The sequence below is a fragment of the Heliangelus exortis genome, chromosome 5, assembly GCF_036169615.1.
Source record: "Heliangelus exortis chromosome 5, bHelExo1.hap1, whole genome shotgun sequence".
Taxonomy (NCBI): Eukaryota; Metazoa; Chordata; class Aves; order Apodiformes; family Trochilidae; genus Heliangelus; species Heliangelus exortis.
The window spans coordinates 7994423-8013619 of record NC_092426.1 but is presented as its reverse complement, the minus strand read 5'-3'; the positions used below and the strand labels follow the sequence as shown (position 1 = coordinate 8013619).

Here is a 19197-nt window from a genome sequence, read left to right as displayed (position 1 = left end):
GGGCCTGGGGAACATAAGTAATTCCTGCCTCTGCTTTTTATAGCTATCTGCTATTCATCCCCACCCTAACTCCATCCCCCCTCTCTCCCAGTTCCAGCATATACACATCTCTGTTGCACTCAGAGTGACTAAGTTTCAAATCTGAAGTCCAAGCTATCAGCTGTGGTCACTTGAATTTGAACAAATAACACTGGATTGATTGGCTTCCAAATCTTGTTTTTTTCTGAATAAAGAAAATAAACAAAAGAAACCAAGGATTCATCAGTGAAAACTCAGTTCCTCAAGTAGAAGGGCTCCTGTCAGCTGAGCCTCTGCTGAGATCTTCCAGCAAGAAATAAGAATATAGATGTTTAATACCAATGCAAGCCAACAGCTACCACATTTATCAGTTTTGTTCAAACACTTTTACTACAAATCCCTTCTGCCTATGCCCCTTCCAGGTGCTTCCTGTGTGCCACAAGCCTCAACAAAAAGTATTGGTTTATAAAATTAATCAATACATCACAAGTGATGGTTTTGGGTTTTTTTGCCTAGCACTTGAGCAAGCATAACATTTAAGACAAAAAACAATCTATTTAATCTCAGGTGAGTGACCAGTAACTACAAGTTTTTTCTAGTGATTAGAAAAGTGGTATTCTAGAAGGTCTTGAAACCAGCTCAGAGACCAATTCAAACATAGATTAACCTTACCAAGTATTTCTCTTTCCATGGTATCTTTAAGAATTCTTTGTACCAACTGCCATAATCAAAGTAAAGTATTTCCACCCTGTCATTTAAACTTGATGCTAAATGTAATCACATTTTCAAAGAGCCTCATTTAATCCTGAGTCAATGACACTACTGTGTTCTTCTGCACAAGTTTGTATTGATAAGCAAGGTTTCATGAAGTAAGTCTTGTGATTTGTCAATTCCATGAACAGCTACTCCTTCAATCCCCAAAGCCAGCTTGTTTCTAGCTCAACACAAATTCTTTGATCCAGAGATCTGCTTCCCACTCAAATCCATTTCTTTACTACTTAATACTCAAGTCAATTGGAAAGTATACCCTGGCCAGAAGGGGAAGCTAGAGAACAGGGAAGAAAAAAGAGGAAAAAGACATTCAGCATTACAGCACTGCATGATTCTGTACCTGAAGGTGGAGGGAAGCAGGGTAATTCTTCCTTCCACCTTCTCTCCTAAGAGACAGGATGACCACCATCCCTCAAGAAGGGGTTGCTAAAAATCAAAGGTCCAGAGAAAGGCAACAAGAAGGAACAAAGAACAAATTATTTCCACAAGATGATGAATGGAAGATCTGGTCAAAACTGCTCAGCCTGGAAGAAAGAAAACTGGAATATGTGATAGAAATCTACAAAGTTATGAAAGGTACTGGGAACAGTTAGAAATACATCATCCATATTCTTGCTTTTTACAGGAGCGAAAGGGCATCAAATTAAGCTAAAAGAAGCAATAGTCAGAAGAAAATAAATGATATGGCACCTCATGCAAAACTCAAAAATGTTACACAGGTTACCTAAAGGTGAAGAGGGCTAAGAGCTTTGTGGGTCCAAGTGCAGACTGGCATAAATACTTAGGAGAGATCAATCATAACCAATGTTCCAGAAGTTCTCTGGTTGCAAACAGAGCCTAGGAGAATGAAATTTTCCATATCCTTGCCCTTAGACTTCCATCAGTATTTGCTTCTGTTCCCTGAACTCTGGATGCAGTACAACTGCTGTTCTGAAGCAAATATTTCACCTTTTCTGATGGCTGATATCAAAACAAGAGACCATAAAGAAAATAAAAACTTACAATGGAGAATTTGGAATGTCTGCTCAAGCCAGTAGTATTTGTTCCAGGGTAACAGTGATCATGGAACATTAAAGGAAAAAAAGGAAAGCCAGGAGAAACAAAACCGAGTTCTTAACTAAATTTTTTATTATACTTCAGAACCTATCCTTGAAAGCCAAAACAGAAGAATTTTTCATAATTGAAAAAAATCTAATGAAGATTCTTTCTGCAATATTGAAATGTCATGTGCAAGAAAAGAATTGCAAAAATCACTAAGCCATGTAACAACACATTCATAGCCAGCCCAGCACTTGTTGCCATAGATGCAACAAATGCTATTCAGAAAGAAAACCAAGCAGAGCTAGTGTTTTTAACTGAGAGATCTCACTATTTGGTGTAGACTTTCTGATACTTCCCCTGAGGAAAATGCAACCCAGTCTTTTAAGAGTAATTAAGTCAGGTGACACAGAGCAGAAAACATTGAAGCCAACATAAGAGAAATGAATAAATACAGCAAGTATTTATCACTAACTCATTGAAGATCGACAAGTGCAGGGTGAAATATTAAGCTCACCAATTTTAGAACAAATTTTCACACAAGGATACTTCACATTTTTGAAAAAAATCCTGGTTTTGCTATAAGAAACCCAGTATTTGTCTTAGGGAGGACTAAACTGAAGTTTACACAACAACTGCAATAATTAGGCAATTCATCTCCAAACTTCAGCTATTCTATTTGCAGTAGTCAAAACCAACCCCTACTTTTAGTCCACTAAGAAAGTGGTTCTCCACTGTCTATGTGTGCCACTGAGCCCAGGATCACCATTCCAGACAGACATGTTCCTCCACACAAGCTGAAGCATAAGCAAGCAAGAAATATCACCCCCATTAAAACCCAGAACTCTCGCTCAGGATCCAGTCTATAAGAAGGAACAAAACAGCTTTCAAAACATCACCTATGCTCTCCAGGGGGAACTAAGGGAAGAACTGCATAGGAAGGGTGAAGCGTGACTGCCCCAAAAGCTCTGAAGACAAGAGCATCTGTGACAGTCTTGAAATACCAGCTAATGAGAAAGAAGAGTTAGAACTTTAAAGCTGGAGGGGAAAAAAAATAAAGTCCCAGACTTACTGCAGAAGTTGCCCTAACCTGACTGGACCACCTCAAATACAATACAGCTATCCATAAACTACCCTTTAGTCTGCTCTTCTGAGACCCCACCTTGAAATGTAGGGGGGAAGAGAGGTTGCAAACAGATGACCTTTCAGGTCCTTTCCAACCCAAACCATTCATGATTGATTGATTCTATGATAAAACCTATCTTTGGATATTGTAAGGAATCCTTGCCATTGCTCAAGATCCCAGATACAAACTACAGAAACAAGATCCAGTCTCTTCAGAACAAGCCAGATCACCCAGCTTTCTAACAGATGCTCCATAAATACTCAGCATGGATAACCAGAGTACTCCTGATAAAAAGAAACAGTAGATATATCAGCTTGACCCTTTGGATCTGCCTCAATAGCTGACAGTCACTATAGGCTCAGTCCAGTGCTTAGCCAATCCATAGTCACAGCTTCAGATGAGATCAGAATCCTTTCCCTGAACTCAGGAAAAACATTTTGGATCAAAAGGATCAGAAGTGGAAAGCAGCAGTTAGACATCACTGGCCTTTCAGAGCCTTACCTATCAAGGTGAACCTATTTCAGGTAAACTTCTTGATTTATACTTTTGCATGCTGTCCAGAAGGGAAAAATTATCTTAAACATTTTGGTCAGTACCCACAGAAGACCTCCTTCAGGTCTTTTCCCATGACTTGTTAGAGACTTCCAGAAACTCAATACCATTCAACAATTCAGTAAAAGTGCTTTTCTCCTACATAAAGGAAGCCTACATCATCACACACATTGCAGTCTGCAACACAGAGCACAGCAGATTTTGAGTGCATATTCGAGGTGATCCTTGGATCTGCTGAACAGAGGCCTGGTATCCCACAAAAACCTTCAGGCATGTGGAAAACTGGACTTCAGAAAGGACAGCTTCTCCCAACTGCAAGCTCTTCCACAGATGCCAGACCACTAAAACACTGTGCTCATGGCCACTCTGAAAGAATGACAATATAAAGGATGATATGTACACAAAGCAAAAATTCACCTGCAAACAAGGCCTTAAGTTATTCTGCTCATCACTTAGCTTTGCTTCAGTAGCTGACCAGAACTAATGCTCACAAGAAACATTTGTCATTCTTTCTACTGCCACAGCTCTGCTAATTAACTTACCCAACACATCTGTATACACTAAACCTTAGTGCAATCTGCTTACAGTTAACCAATCTTTCAATATCCTTTGATACAGGTGTGCCTATTCCAGGGAGGGTTTCTGGAAAGTAAATCAGGATACAAAATAGCATCAGCAAGCTTTCACTTTTTTACCTTAGAAGAAATCAGATAGTAGAAAAGTCAGCCAACTATAAAACAAAACTATTTAAAACATAGCAGCTATCAAAACAGCAGAATTCAGCATGCTATACTACAATTAAAAAAAAAAAAAAAAGTATCCTATTAGTTTACCTGAGGATAACCAAACAAGTGCCACAGTTTGTATTGTACCTGTCTCTCAGATGGGAGAATCTAGAGTAACCTTGCCAGATTTCATGCCTCTCTTTGACAGCTCTGAAGCAGATGCAGCAGGAAGGAAAATTAAATTAGCTCCACATGCACCAACCCTGCAAACCTGATAGAACCTCAAGTAAAAATCTTCCCCTTCTATCCTGCTCAGGAAAATCACAGGACAAAAAGAGAAGTCAGAAATCTACCAGAAAAAAGTTTGAGGCAAAGGGTCACAAGGTTAAGTTTCAATGGACATTTTGCCTGATCATTATGTATAAGGAAATAAACAAGCTATTTACATCCTAGATACTTTAATGTCTTTATAGCTATTAAGAGTCCTCTCTGCCCCAGCTGAAACTAGCACTAGCAGTTTCCAGAAATCCACTGAGTTAATCCAATAGCAAAAAAGAAAGCATTGATTAAATTAGAGAACAGAGAAAAAAGCCTTTTAGAAAGGGATGTGTACAATACCAGACAGACAGTGTGGTACCATGTTAACACCATTTTATTGGATTAAAGATGAAGCTGTCAGCCTTGCAACCACCTTTGAACTGTTTCAGATAAACTTGATACTAACCAAGTATCCATGTCCTATTCCTTTCCTAAAGTTCTGGAAGAAGTACAAGGTAAATTAAGCCCACTGTATGTATACTTTCTTGTTGCATTAATGAAAATGTAGGTAGATAGTCCCTTTTTATGTGTATGTAACAACCATGAAGACCCATTAATGGTTAGGGGATGGCTTGTTTTATGCTAATATTTAGAATTCAAAAACGAACTAGTAATTAATACTGCTCTTCCCCTTCTCTCCATGTGGCACAGATATTAGTGTCCTCTGGGCACTTTAAGCCATGCATCATTATAATTTCAACTTGAAGTCAAGAGGGAATTAAACTAACTATGTAATAACATACTTTAATTATTGTTCTAACACAGAACACCTGCATGCACTTTCTTTTGTATTGGAAATACACATACTAAGAGGGTAGGCAAATACAGGGAAGAAAAAAAGTTTTTTGCCCCCGAGTTCTATGTATGCAAATTTCCTGGGAAGAAAGTGTTTTATCTTAACCCTTCTAAATAATGTTAGCTGTTAATAGCACTGCAGATTTTCCCTTTGTTTTTGAAAAAGCAAATGCCTACAAACCCAATTTAAACTAATGAGCCGAGATGTCTTGCCCTAGGAAGGGAGAGGCCCATATTCAACTTTTGTTCCTACAGGGGCAGAGATTAAGGGCCCTGTTCTGCCAAGCCCTCTTCAACCCTCTCATCAATCCTACACAATTGAGCCAACTCCAGGGCCAGTCTGGCAGCAGCAATCATTTGAAAGAGGACACGAGGCAAAGGCTTCTCTGTCCCACAGTGATAGCAGCAGTTGACTGATCAAACATTTGTAAAGCTCCAAACAAGACGCATCCTTTTTCTCCAGTGGTGCAAGCACAGGTATCACCATGGGCTTTTTCACCACAAGGAACACATATTTAGGTTTTATTGCTACATGAACTGTATAACATGTTCAGTCAATTAGAACTTCACATTTGCACAACAGACTTATTGAATAGATCATAAATTTCCTCATGGCTAGTAACAGGTATCAGTAATCCAGAAGGGGATAATGTATTTAAACAGTCCTTTATTTCAGCCCCAAACAGAATACTGACTCAGTTTTGAATTTCCATACACATTAGAGGCTGGCAGAGAAACAGCCAAAGAAAACACTTGATTTCAGCTTCAGACACAACTGCTCACCTTCTCAGACAACCTCAACTCTCTCAACTAGGACACTGGGGAAACAACCAAAGTGATATTCGTATCTTGCTGTTAGCCCTAGATCTACAGGAATAAGTTGATCAGAAAATTAAGTCACAGCTATAAGAAATGGTGTGAGTTCTTTCATACAGACCAACACTTGCAAGGAACTAGAGGATTAGACAGGAATTCTGTACACAGGCATGCATATCCAAGTGGGAGCACCAGAGTTTAGTTGGGAAAAAACATACTTCATAAACATGTTCCTCTAACAAATGCCTCTCTCATTTTTTTCCTAGCAACAGAACAATCTCTTGAACAGTACTCTGTGGCTACAGCAAAATTCTATCACATTTGCAGCACCAACCATTACACTGTATTTAATTACTATTAAAAAATTAACTGTTTACATCAGCAAATAAGCACAGTACATAGGATATGTGGCCTGCAATTCCAAGGTATCTAAATATATGACAGCCAAGACTTGATCACCATAACAAAGCAGCAGCAGAACTTTGGTATCAAATCATAAATTTCAGATTATTGTAAACTGGAGAGGAACTGATACAGATTTGTACTACTAGAAATCAGACAAACCCCACAAACTGTTACACCTTTGGAACTGCAGCTTTGTAACAAGTGTAGTCAAATATATAAAACAACCTTTTAAAGCAGGCACTTGCTCTGTAAATTTACTCTAAGTGAATTAAGAGTGCTTCTCTATTTTTTCCCTTCTCCCATTGATGTGGATCTGCAGCTCCAAAAGGGATTAACTCAGCAAGGCTTCAAGTTCATTTAATTCTTGACCCCTAGCTACTTCTCTGGTGGGTACCAATATTGCAGATTTCTTCATAAGGATGTGCATCAATGGAGAAAAGAATGAAGCCACATAAAATAAGCTAACATTAAAAAGCTTGGAGACTAATTTTACTAGGCCAAAGCTGAACTCCTAAGAACATATACTAGTGAATATACTTTTCAATTTTGTTAGTACTTCATTTTCCAAAAACTCTTCCACTCTTGTCTTCTCCAAATTCCTTAGCAGGCTGATATTTCAAACTATCCAATCTGAAATCCATCCTAAGGGCTCAGGGACAAACAAATTACCACTGATAGCTAGCTGCCACGAGTCAAGACTATCTTTTTCTGCCACCTAAAGCTTATTTTATATACCTTACATTTGCAGTGATTTGGAAACAGATATTAACAGCTTGGGAAGATCTGTTGATATGCAACAGTTTATTCTGTCTAAGCCCTGTGACAACCACATTTTGACAGTCCACAGTTTAAGCCCCAGAACATGCAGTGTTAAAAAAAATAAATTTGAATTCTGGAAGTTAACCTCTAAAGAACTGCCACTGGCTAGGTTTGAGCAACCACCTTGCCCTTCATCTCTCACAGAGCAAGAGGCAATGTGAAAGGACAACAAACTATAAACTGTACAACCCTGATGTTATCACAGCTTAGCATCAAACATCAGAAGGCACTGCAGGAGCACAAAACACTTAACAATCAACATCCTAAGTGTGCATACAAGACCAAATACTTCAGTTTCTCTTCCTTCCCTTTCTTGACTTTTTACAGAAGAAAGCACCGGTCTGTCTGAATCAATCTTGGAAACAATACCCTGTTTTACAAAGGTGTCCAGCAGCCAAATACAACACTAAACCATCTGGGACCTATACATAAAGATATGGTTTAAACAACAGCTTATAACCAACACAGGAGCTGCTATCAGCTCACTGTTGTGTAAAAAAAACCCTGTCATTAGTAAGGAGCAGCAGATGGTTATGCTTGCTCTTAATAGTCCAAGTAAACATGTCTGACTTCTAGACTTTGCTGATTATATCCAGGCAGTTACAGTAAAAACTCCATTTTGAGATGTAGAAAAATTGTGTTAGTGAAACAGAATTACACTGATCAAAAGCACAATAACTTTTACATAGTGTAAATAAAGGAACTGACACTAAAATCTATTAAGCAGCAGCATAGGTTACTAGAACAGTGTCCTTAATCAGCAGGAAGAAAGGGAAATAGTACCAAAAATGGCACTCCCTGAAAAATTTCTACTTCAGTCTTTACTGGAGCAGCTCAACAATTATGCAATTTACATTTTTCTCAACTTTCTGCTTAAATCACACTACAGTCAAGCCTTCCAAGTATGAACAAGCTCCTTAATTAGAACTTAAGTTCTCCAGCTGGAATCCCAGACCTTTCACATTAAAAGCATAGACTGGTTTTAAGGTAGACATTTCAACTTTACAATGCTATAAAAAGAACTACACATATTCAGGCGAATAAAAAAAAAAAGAAATCACTGAACGAATCCTATTTCATGTTTTTAGGTTAAACTGACAGCTCACAGGATACAAGCTGCATGTACAGAACTGCTTCTGAAGGAAAAAAGAAAATAGCTCTACTTAAAACTAGCATTTACTGCCAACTGTAGATACTGCATCAGTGTTAATATTGCATACTCACTTAAAGTTTCCAGAAATATAAAATTTAACCAATTTGAATGTTAGATGCTCAAAGGTCCTTAAGCTAGTATGTTCAGAGCAGTAGAACATGGAGACTGGAAATCTAAGGACTATGTGGAAGTAGGAGGCACTAGAAGAACCATTTAAGTGTAGTAATAATTAAATAGCAATGTACTCAAGAAAACACACCAGGGCACATCCTGCTGGGAACAAGATATACATAATCAGGACTTTCAAGCCCAAAGCAGGATGTAAACAGATTGCAGTTTATGTACTAATACTCCAGTCTTATCTCAGATTTAAAAAAAAAAAAAAAAAAAAAAAAAAAAGAAACCAACTTCAGGGAATGAGCACCTGTGCATCTGTCCAAGGGGCATATAATTGGTTACTCAAGGACTATTAGGCTGTTCCTTAGCAACCTCTGCAAGCTCTAATCAAGTAAGACTAAGACTGTCATTTAGCCTTGAGATGCCTTGCCCCTTCCATCTAATACAGCATTCTAACTGCTACTGAGGAGCAAACAGCCATTTCAACCACAGATAAAAATCCACACTTCCAAGGTGTTTCAGCACATGGTCTCAGAAGACCTTCATGTTAGATGTTTTTTATACTTTAGTATCTGAAACAGCAATTAATAAATTTTTAAGTTTCCTCCCCCACAAAATAAAGGCTAACTGCAACTAAAAAATAACCTTTATTTTGAAGTTTAATTAGCAGCCATAAGATAAAGCACAACTTTATAAATAACAACATTTCGTAGCAGTAAAAAACTCTCAATATAATTGCAGGAAAAATGCTTAATATCAAAAGCAGCAGTAGAGACCTTTAAGGGAAACAGCAAGCATTTATCTCACAGAGGAATGGTGATGCTGAAATACATCTCCTGTGTTGCACACACTGGATTTCTCAAAGCAAGTATCTTTCAGCAAAACTCAGACCAGGGGGAGAAAAAAAGAAAGCCAAAGAAATCAGAGTAATTGAAAAATAAACTCATCTGGTTCAGTGCTAGTTTAGCCTCATTGCTCATCTATAATAGCAATGAATATATAGTATCTACTTAAGACAGCAGTCTTAGAGATTAAGTTTTATATGAAGTCTCTTCCTTATGGAGTAAACAAAGGCACCAAAAGTCTATGGATAAATCAAGGATGGCCACTCCTGCCCAACTCAAGATTATCTACAAGGGAGGCACCACAAAGCTTTATTCAGCTCTCTCCCTGGGTGTACAGCAGGGGAAGGCAGAACACTAAGAGGGTCCCACAGTTCCATGGGAGTCAGAAGTCCAGCAAGTGCCCAAGACAACCTAGCAGAGATGGCCTGAGCCATCCACACTGGTTCATTCCCCGTGCTGGGGGGCAGTGGCAGAGGAAAGTGGTCAGACCATGCGTCCACCTCCTGTGGATGAGAGCTGAACATGCAGCTCAATCACCAACTGGATATGGTGGACAGTACAGCCAGTGGTCATCTCTGGCCAAAGACTGATGAATTTTAGCCACCCACTAAGCAGAAGCCAGCTTTTTCCTAGCAAAAAGCCCACCCAAGGTGTGTGAGTGCTGAAGAGGAAGAAAATTGTGGAGTTATTGACAAGGATCAGTAGCAGCTGCCCTTTGGATAAGCATTAAGGAGCTAGCAGCAAAGTGAGCCTCCCTTTTTAGTGTCTTCAGCAGGCTGAAAAGCTCCAAGAGCTCTAGAGCAAGCCAGGCAAATAGGACCTAGAGTTGACAAAACATTGGCCCTGTTTTCAGAAGAGGAGGGAGGGAAGCTTTCAGGCACACAGTAATTTAAGGCTTCTGTAGATGACTAAGTATACAAAATGATAATAGCTGCTTTATGAACTTAAGAGTTGTTTCTAAAGTATGTTCACAGCATGTATTTCAGAGCCAGCTTTCACACAAAGCAACACCTACAGGAATAACAAGTAAAGGAGTCAGGCTACACAGAAAGGATGAATTCCACCCATCTCACCTACACAGAGTGACTCAGTGGTGTTGCTTAGAAGAGGGGCCAGACAGCAACAGGATCACAAACACAACTTTATTGAAAATTTTTTAAATCATCATTTACCTTGCACATCTATCTCAAATATAATCCTTCTCATAGGAGCAAAAACTTTGTGACAACCAATTAATGACAAAACATTATAAAAATACACTAAACCCTTTCTGGCATTTTTACATCCAGAAAACAGTAGTTTTACATTAATTCTTTGACAAAAGTTTAAGTTGGTTTTTTTTTTTCAGCTTTTGTGCTGACAAACAGTGAACTCTAACAGTAGCTCAAAGCAGCCTGGTCTTGTGCACAGAATACACACAGTAGCATCAAACACAGAAGGTATATTTTGAAATGCAAAGCTTCAACATCTACACCAACACATTTCCTTGAACTTCACAGGGTGGCTCAGGTCTACCACACACTGGGAACTGCCCATTTAGGCCAAGCATCACAAGTCTGATACAAACATAACCAATTAGCTTTACCCCAACCAACTATGTTAAAGATAAATCTGACTGTTTAAGATTAAAGCTAAAAGTAGTTATGTCTTTAGTAGACCTTTTGTATGCAGTTGCCTTTTTTTTTTTTTCAGAAAACAGTGTTTGAAACCTCTTCAAACAGCCCAAAGACAGTGCTATGAAGCCTCCATCATGTTGTGATGTTTCTACCTCACCTCTTCTCAAGCTCACATCTTCTAGTGTAAGCCTGACTACTTTAACACCAATTCCATTTTCAGTCAAAGATTTAATGCCCATGCCAGCTGCAGGGCTAAGCGTGTAGCATTTCATTGATAGGCTGGCAGGAGTACCCTCTGGAATAAAGATGAGAAAGTTGATGAAGTATCTAAACATACCACTCTCAGTGTCTGAGGGGTAAGGTTATTTGTCTGTAAGTTCTGAGTTCAGCCTCAGTGTTTCTAATAAATAATCAAGTGTTTATTTAAGGAAGCTTTCAAGGAGTATAAATAGAAGTGTTCTTTACTATCTGACCATCTCTGTGACATTCAAAAACCACTCAGAACTTTGAGATATAAAAGGTTAAATAGTTACCAGGACACTGTCTTCTGAGGCATATTTATTTCAAAGACAGAAGAAATTATTGATTTAATGACATCAATGTATGCCTGATTAAGAGTGCAAAGAACATTTCTGCTTGAAATTAGAAGACAGATTTTCTATAGTTACATGAAACTTAAGTCTTTAGGCTTTCTATTCTGGGCGAGCTGCAAATAGTTGCTGGCACACACACCATGCCAATAATAAATCCCTTTTTCAAAGAGTGGTTCTGAAGTGCTCACCATTAAGGCTTTGATTCTTTTTTAGAGGTGACACCTGCAGCTGCTATTGAAGTCAACTGGTGTTGCCACTACCCAGCATTGCTAAAGTCAATCTCTAAAACATCACCTAGTTATCTCCTAAGAAAGAGCATAACAAAAGCTGGAAAGTGCTCTTTGCATTATTTAAAACTAAAGGGATCTCATTTATATAATAAACCACTTCTCCAACGTCAGCCTTTCATTTCTGATCAAAAAAGTTGGATGGCAAATACACTACTGAGCAGGTGAAAGCAGACAATTCCCCGATTCCCTCAAGACTGAGGAAACATTTTTTGATCCATATTACTGATTTGCAAAAGGTAGGGGAAGGCTTTGTGAGCAAAAGGACTAGAGGTGTTCTATTCAGATAAACAGTTCAGTATGCCAGTTACCACCACAGCAGTCCTGAGGTCTACTCACAAGCCAACCAGACAGAATCAGTGAACAACCAGCAGGGAAGCAAGGGGGGAGAAGTAGTCAACGACTAAAAAGCAAGCTTTTTATTATCAGCAGAGCCATCCTACTGGAGAAAAAAAGGTTAAGCTTCTGGCTAACAAAACATAAAACATTTATGTACTTCATCAAGACATGTGCTGACTTCCTCTGCTAATGAGGTGTGATACATGTGCAGTAAAAACCACCACTAATCAGGTGATTTCTACATTTTGGTACAAGGTCTTGCTCAGGGCCATGTGTTTGGATGCAGCTATTTTTTTAAGGGGAGTTTCAATGGAGCAAAGAACAACTACTCAGAGGTAAAGCTTGCTGTGTGTCACTTGACTCATCTTTTTCATAAGTGCACATGCTGTTCCTCTGGTACAGCTGTGTAGAAACACCTTTTTCAGTATTAAATGGCCTAACTTTCCACTGCCCAATTTAAGCATATCTGTCACGATGGGTTGTCATTCAGGTTCACAGAATGTACATTTACTCTATCAGGGAGCATGGAGTAATCTAATCCAGGATGTTTTCATTACAAAGCTTCATGATCCTGATCAGAGAGGAGTGATGGCTGTGTTAAGACAGAAGGTAGACCAACCATAGATCTACTAGCCAAACAAAAACACAAAAGCATATGTCCTGCAGTCACACTCTCTAGTTCCCTACAGGCACCAAGGATCCCAGATAATGAAGGCCAGATGGCTTTCAGGACCAAACCACCTTCATAAGATAGACAGGTTTTCAAATAAGGACTGAGAGACCTTGATGCAGAGTCCTATACTGAAGAATAAAAGATCCGAAAGACCCAAATGGAACACTCTATCCATTCAGTAATAAAAGCTATAAGGTAAAATATTCCTGCTCAGCTTTAGGCAGGGGTGGGGAGGACTTGCTTTCTAAGAAATTCAACCTTTACTGCTGCAGCCAAGTTATCCTCTCAACAGCTTTACATATTTGACAGCCCATGCTCCTGTGTATGTTTTAGATCAAGACTGAATCCTTCCAGACATCTGGATGAGACTCACATGTGGGCTGCACGTGGATGAAACCCACAGAGCCTGGATATTAAATTTATATACTTTCATGCACTTTTATCTACCTGAAAGTTGAGTACTTCAGAAGAGGTGTTATAATCACACTCTAAATAAGAAAAACAAATATCATTGCTTTAAAAATGGTAAATTAGTTACCCACATTCTAATGTGGAAAGCACTCCTTACTCCAGCAAGTTGGGAGGGCTGCTGGAACCTCTACTACTCCTTCAGTTACACGGAGTCCTAGCTAAGCACCCAGGAAGGAGAAGTTGCTGTTTTCTTCTATTTATCCCCAAGGCCATGAACTCTGAAGTTCACCTGTGGAGTTCAGAACATACTGCACTGGTTGTCAATCACACCAGAATCTCAAAAATGGAGGGATTGAGGGAAGATAATGATGCATATTGTAATACAATTTCAACATCCCTGACTAGTCAGAACAATTCCTCTATGTGACTAATTAACTGAAATAATGGATGCCATACCAATATTTATGGTGCAGGAAAAGCTGTCAATTCCCTGAGGGAAGGAACAGGGTGGAGAGAAAAACCACACACACAACTCCATTTCGTGCCATCTTGAAAAGAAGAATGAAAAATGGTTCCACAAGCACATCCAGCAGGATGGCTATAACATTAAAACACCATCTTTAGAAATAGAACCTTAAAGTAATACTTCCTTCATTAAACCCAAATCTCAAATTTTACCAGTAACTGGTTGCTGATAAATGTTGCAGTGCAAGGTATTTCTGAAGCTTTGGTGTCTGAACAAACAGCTTTGTGCTAGAACTAAAAGTGGTCAGGACTAATGAACATAAACTGTGTGGGTGATCAGAATCAATTCCTCAAAGCTACTTCAATTCTTCTGTCTTTAAGTTGCACTTAAAATTTAATCGCTTTTTTTTTTTTTTTTTTTTTTTAAACAATTTCAAACAAGCATTAAGCTGGAAGTTTTATACCAAGAGGCAAAGAAAAAAACACAAAAGGTAAGTGGGTGAAGACGACAGCTTTATTGTCCTAGCTGTTCCTCTGCCTCTCCCACTGCCAGATTTCTAGGATGATGTATCCCAAGGTAGCAGTTTTTAAAAACTTCTTGGCAATATCGCAAGCTTCTCTTGCAAATTAAGGATCATACTAATGATACTAAAAAAAAAAAACAAAAACAAACAAAGAAACTGGATAACTGACACTATCAGGGAATGGAAATCACTGAATTCTGGTACTGCAGCTTTACAGAAGAGACACTTGTGCAAAATTTACAGTTTGGTTTTTTTTTCTTTTACATGGTAAAAGAAAATAAAATCTGTATAATAAAACTCAGGCAAAAAAATCACCTTTCAAAATACTACATGCCTTGCAGCTATTGCTCACTCAGGACACTGCGATATCAAACAGACATCAAGAAAACCTCCCTTGAGGGGAGTTATACATTAAAGTGTCAGTCTCCTTACGTAAGGAAGTTATTCAGGTGAGGTTCAGTAAGAAGTCAACATATACCAGTGCTGCCTTCCACTTGAGTTGTACTTCTCAGTCTTAAAAAGCTGAGATAAAACTACAGAATTAAGTCATTTGCTCACTGTCAGCACCAAGACAAATTCATTTTATAAGTGAGGGACACAATTTCTGACGCTTTAGCCTTGACCGTTCTCAGCATGCTCAATAAAAGAATGTTAATTTCATTATTTTGCATAAGAAAAAAAGTCCTATGACAAGACAATATCCATGTTGTTGTTTCTTGTTTGCAAACTTGAGAGAATATTATTTGAGAATAACATTGAATCTACCCCAGGGAGTTGAAACCTAACCCATAAACTCAATCCATTAAAAAAACAAACAAACAAACAACTTTATGTTAAACTAACATTACAATTAAGCCTCTCCTCGCCCTCTCACATACAACTGTGACAAAGATGCCACATTCCCCGGCAGCAGACTGAAGGTCCAGAGTTGAAGACAACTGCAACACTCAGAAGGAACTTCTTTCCATAAGTGCATCCATAGTCTGCAATACAGGGACTGTTTTTTAAAAGTACAACTACTCCACAGCCTATTTTTAGAATTGAGGGTGGGCAGAGAGAGTATTCAGTAAACCTTCCAAAAATCAGCCAGCCACCCACTAAACTGCAGTGGCACTGTTTAAATGAATTACAGGCTGTTTTGCAACAGCTGCAAAAAAAGAAAAAAAAAAAAAAGTGGAAAAAACACTTTCAGTCCTTTAAAATGCTGGAGGCAATGGTAGGAGAAACAGCAGCAGACTCAGTATTGTATGCTAGAGACATTGTGGTAATTTACCTGCAAGAGGCAGGTCAAACAGGCCCTTCTTAGGACTTGATGAGCATAGAACAACAATACCCAGCAGCTGCAAGATAGGAATGTGCTTGTTCCAATAGAGAAAAACCAAAAAAGGCTGGGCTTAGGGACCTCCACGGCAAGGATTATCAAATTCTCCTCATTTCAAGTAGCAACACTAGCAACTGGCAAAATAAACGTGTGAATTAAGTTACCCTTAGCTCCTTATGCAGATAACAAAGTTTGAGGTGTTAACGATCCTACTAAAGAGTTCATTATTGCATTAAACCTGTATTCAATGTAAAGAGGAGAAATAATCTTGCCTTTGATCTTAAAAGGGAAGAGTTCCAAATACCCTGTTTTTTATGGCATTGACTGTATTTGTTAAGAGGAATCTTCTTAACATCCAACAGGCCAAAGGACCAAGAAGACTAAACACCCCAGAATCTAATTGCTTCTGCGGAGAAATTTAACCTCTGTACTATTTTAAATAAATAAATAAATAAAAATCTAACTCCAGTAAAATTCCCAACTTCAAATTGTGGCCAGTTCTTAATCCGAGGTACACGTCCATCAGCTTGGAAGGTCCCTGGCAGCATGGACAGCTAAGAGACATGTGGACTGGTTTTCTTTGGCACAAAATAACAAGCAAGGAGTTTTGTCCCTGACGGTTCCTAGCAGGAGTTTTCCGAGTAACAAAGATCCTGCGAGAAACCTATCTCAAGAGGTCAGCGAGGGCCATTTCATCTGCCAGACACCAGGTGCCAGACACGATCCGGCAGGTACCGGGGCTCCCAGTACTCATCTCCCTCCATAGCGAGGGCACCGCACCATCCCCATTCCTCAGCGCTTCGCAACTTGCCAGCTCCCACCCCGTGGCCCACTTGGAAGGGCCGAAAGCAACAGCTGTGAAACTCCCTGCAGGATCCTACCTGCCTGCAGCCGGGCAGCGAGCCCGGCCTTTCCTCCGCCCGCCCCTCCCCAGCCCGCCCCGCACCCTGCGGCCCCGGAAAGCAGGGGGAAGCTCCCCGTCCCCTGGGGGCGGGGACGAGCACTGACCCGCAGCCCCTGCGGATGAGCCCCGGGGGTCAGGAGGCGCACGGGGGAGGTGGGGGCTGAGGGATCGAGTCACAGAAAACCCCCGAGATCCTGAGCGGATCCGGGCAGAGGGGGACGGGGGGGAAGCGCCAGGGTCTCGCACGCACACGCCCACAGCTCCCGCCGCTACACAGCCGAGGCACGGATCCGGTTTCTGACAGGATCCGACCAGGGCTCCGTTTCGGAGCCTCACTCTCCTGGAGGAGGGAGGGGGGGTGGGAGCTCAGCTCATCTCCATCCTCCCTTCGCCACACTGCAGGCGGAGAGCGCCGCGCTCGGCCCCACGCAGGTGTTGGGGGTGACTGCGCTCGGGGGTGGGGTGGGTGCGGGAGCCGCCTCAGGGCGTGAGGACAGAGGCGGGGGGTGAGGGGGGTGCGGGGGAGCTCCCGCCCTCCCGCCAACGGCCGCCGCGCGCTGCCGCCACCCAGCAGCCCCGCCCGCGCCCCAGGAGGGGCGGCAGCTCGCGCCCTTCGCGAGCCACGGCACGCGCCCCGCGCCGCGCCCCCACCTGCGCCGCCGCGCCGCCCGGCAGCGCCCCCTACCGGGGGCAGCCCTGAGCTGCGCGGGGGCTCCGCGGCCCCGGGGTGCGCCGCTGCCGTCGGGTCTCGGTTTTCGGGGGCGGCTTCTCACTATCGGTAGCTTTACTCTATTTTTTTGTTTAGGTTTTTTTTTTTTTTTTTTTTGTTCCTCCTCTAATTTTACGCGCGGAAGCCGCTGCGAGCCGCACCTACAGCTTGTACGGGAGCCCGTCACGCAGTCAGTCCGCAGCCGCCGACCATTCCCGCAGCCGCACCCCGGTGCCCGCACGCCCGGCCCGTCCCCGCCGGCGCCCCGCCGCCGGCAGCCCCTTGCCGCAGCCCCTGCGCCCTTCCGCTTAGCGAGGGCAGCGCACACCCACCGCACCCCCCTTAGCCGGCCGTGCCCCGCAGAGTCGGGAGGAGACCAGCCCCGCCCGGGAAGCGCACCGGCGGCTCGCCCCGCTTTCTAACGGGGGAGCGGGCAGGCGCTGCAGAACCGACGGGAGGAGGTGGCAGGGGGTAGAGGAAAGAAAAACAACAACAGCAACAAAAAAAGGGCGATAACACCACCGCTATTATCAACCTACCGGCCATGCAAACTGGAAGGGAATAACAATCCTGCCCGTCTCGGGGGTTCTGCCTTGATGGGAGTATTTGTTGGTGTTCAAATAGAAAATATTTCCACCGAGAACGGGGGTAGATCCGAATCCGTAGTTGCAGGGTCCGACCGGAGTGATCTTGGCCTGATATTCCTTGAGGCAGACTTTCACGTAAGTGTCGCACTCGTCCCGGGTACAGCGCAGGTTCTCGGGGCTTTTCATGCCATCGCAGCATTCCCCATTGAACAACTCGCCGTTTACATTCTTCACCGAGTTAAGCTGCAGCTCGAAATAGCCCGTGGATTGGGACACCTAAAAATAAAAATCAAAGGGGAGACAGACTCGTTACTCCACCGCGGCCGGAGGCAGCGCAGGGAGTGCGGGGCTGCGGCGCGGCGCTCCCCGCTTCCCCCTCTCCAACTTTCGCCGGCGAAAGGCTTAACCCCGCCGCGGCAGCATATATATATATTATCATATATATATATATCCAATATATATGTATATAATATTATGTACATATATGTAAGATTCGCGCAAGGTGGTTACGGAGCGGGAAACGAGGGAAGAGAGCCACACCGCCGGGCCGGGAGCGAAGCCCCCCGTGTCCCCCTACCTGCACGCAGGAGGCGAGGAGCAGCGCCAGGCCGAGCGCGGGGGCCCGGCTCCTCCGACCGGAGCCCCGCATGCCTGCTGCTCCGCGCGGCCGCCTCACAGGAGCCCGCCGAGCCCACCGGCCACGGACCGGCGGCCGCTCGCGGCATGGGCGACGGGGGAGCCGCCCGCAGCGCGCCGGGGGGCGCAGGGCATGGGCTGCCGGCGGGGCCGCTCGGAGCGCTCCGCCGCCGCTCCCCTCCCGCGGGCTCCGCTCGCCCTCTGTGCGCCTCGGCTCCGCGGACACCCAACAAGTAGGTGCCGGAGTGACAGCTTCATTACCCATTCGCCGCTGCTGCCGCTGCCTTCATATTAATGAGGGGGACGGCCCGGCCCCGCGGCCGGCGGGTGGGGCCAGCGCCGCTCCCGCCGCGGCTCTTAAAGGGCGGCGGGCGGCGGCCCCCGCCTTGCCTTGCAGTGCTCTGCCCTGCCTTGTCCGCCCCCGTCGGCAGCGGGGGGTCCGGCAGCCCCGGGGTGGTGGGGGACAGGGGAGCGCCCTCAGGCGCAGAGGAGCGTTTGGGGTACAGGGGTCCACACCCACGTCTAAGTAGGGTATGTGTGTGCAGGCGCTACCACGGAGGAGCGTGCAGGGTGCCACCACCCACAGTGTAGGGGGAACACCCGTGGGGTACGTGCAGCCGTGGTTGTGGAGGAG

The 19197-nt window shown here is 42.9% G+C and overlaps 1 protein-coding gene across 3 annotated transcripts in view; it reads right to left on the bottom strand.

The window, feature by feature from the left end:
• Positions 1-18828, bottom strand: part of JAG2 (jagged canonical Notch ligand 2) — a 68836-nt gene extending 50008 nt beyond the window's left edge. For 2 of the 3 annotated variants that reach the window (XM_071745381.1, XM_071745382.1), the window contains exons 1-2: positions 18505-18714; positions 17880-18203 (exon numbers count right to left, since the gene is read on the bottom strand). In XM_071745381.1, the coding sequence (XP_071601482.1) occupies positions 17880-18203; positions 18505-18576 (396 nt within the window). In that variant the 5' untranslated portion in view covers positions 18577-18714. Of the gene's footprint in view, positions 1-17879; positions 18204-18504 lie in introns of all 3 variants that reach the window. The other variant, XM_071745380.1, reaches the window with a different exon arrangement.
• Positions 18829-19197: the final 369 nt, after the last annotated feature.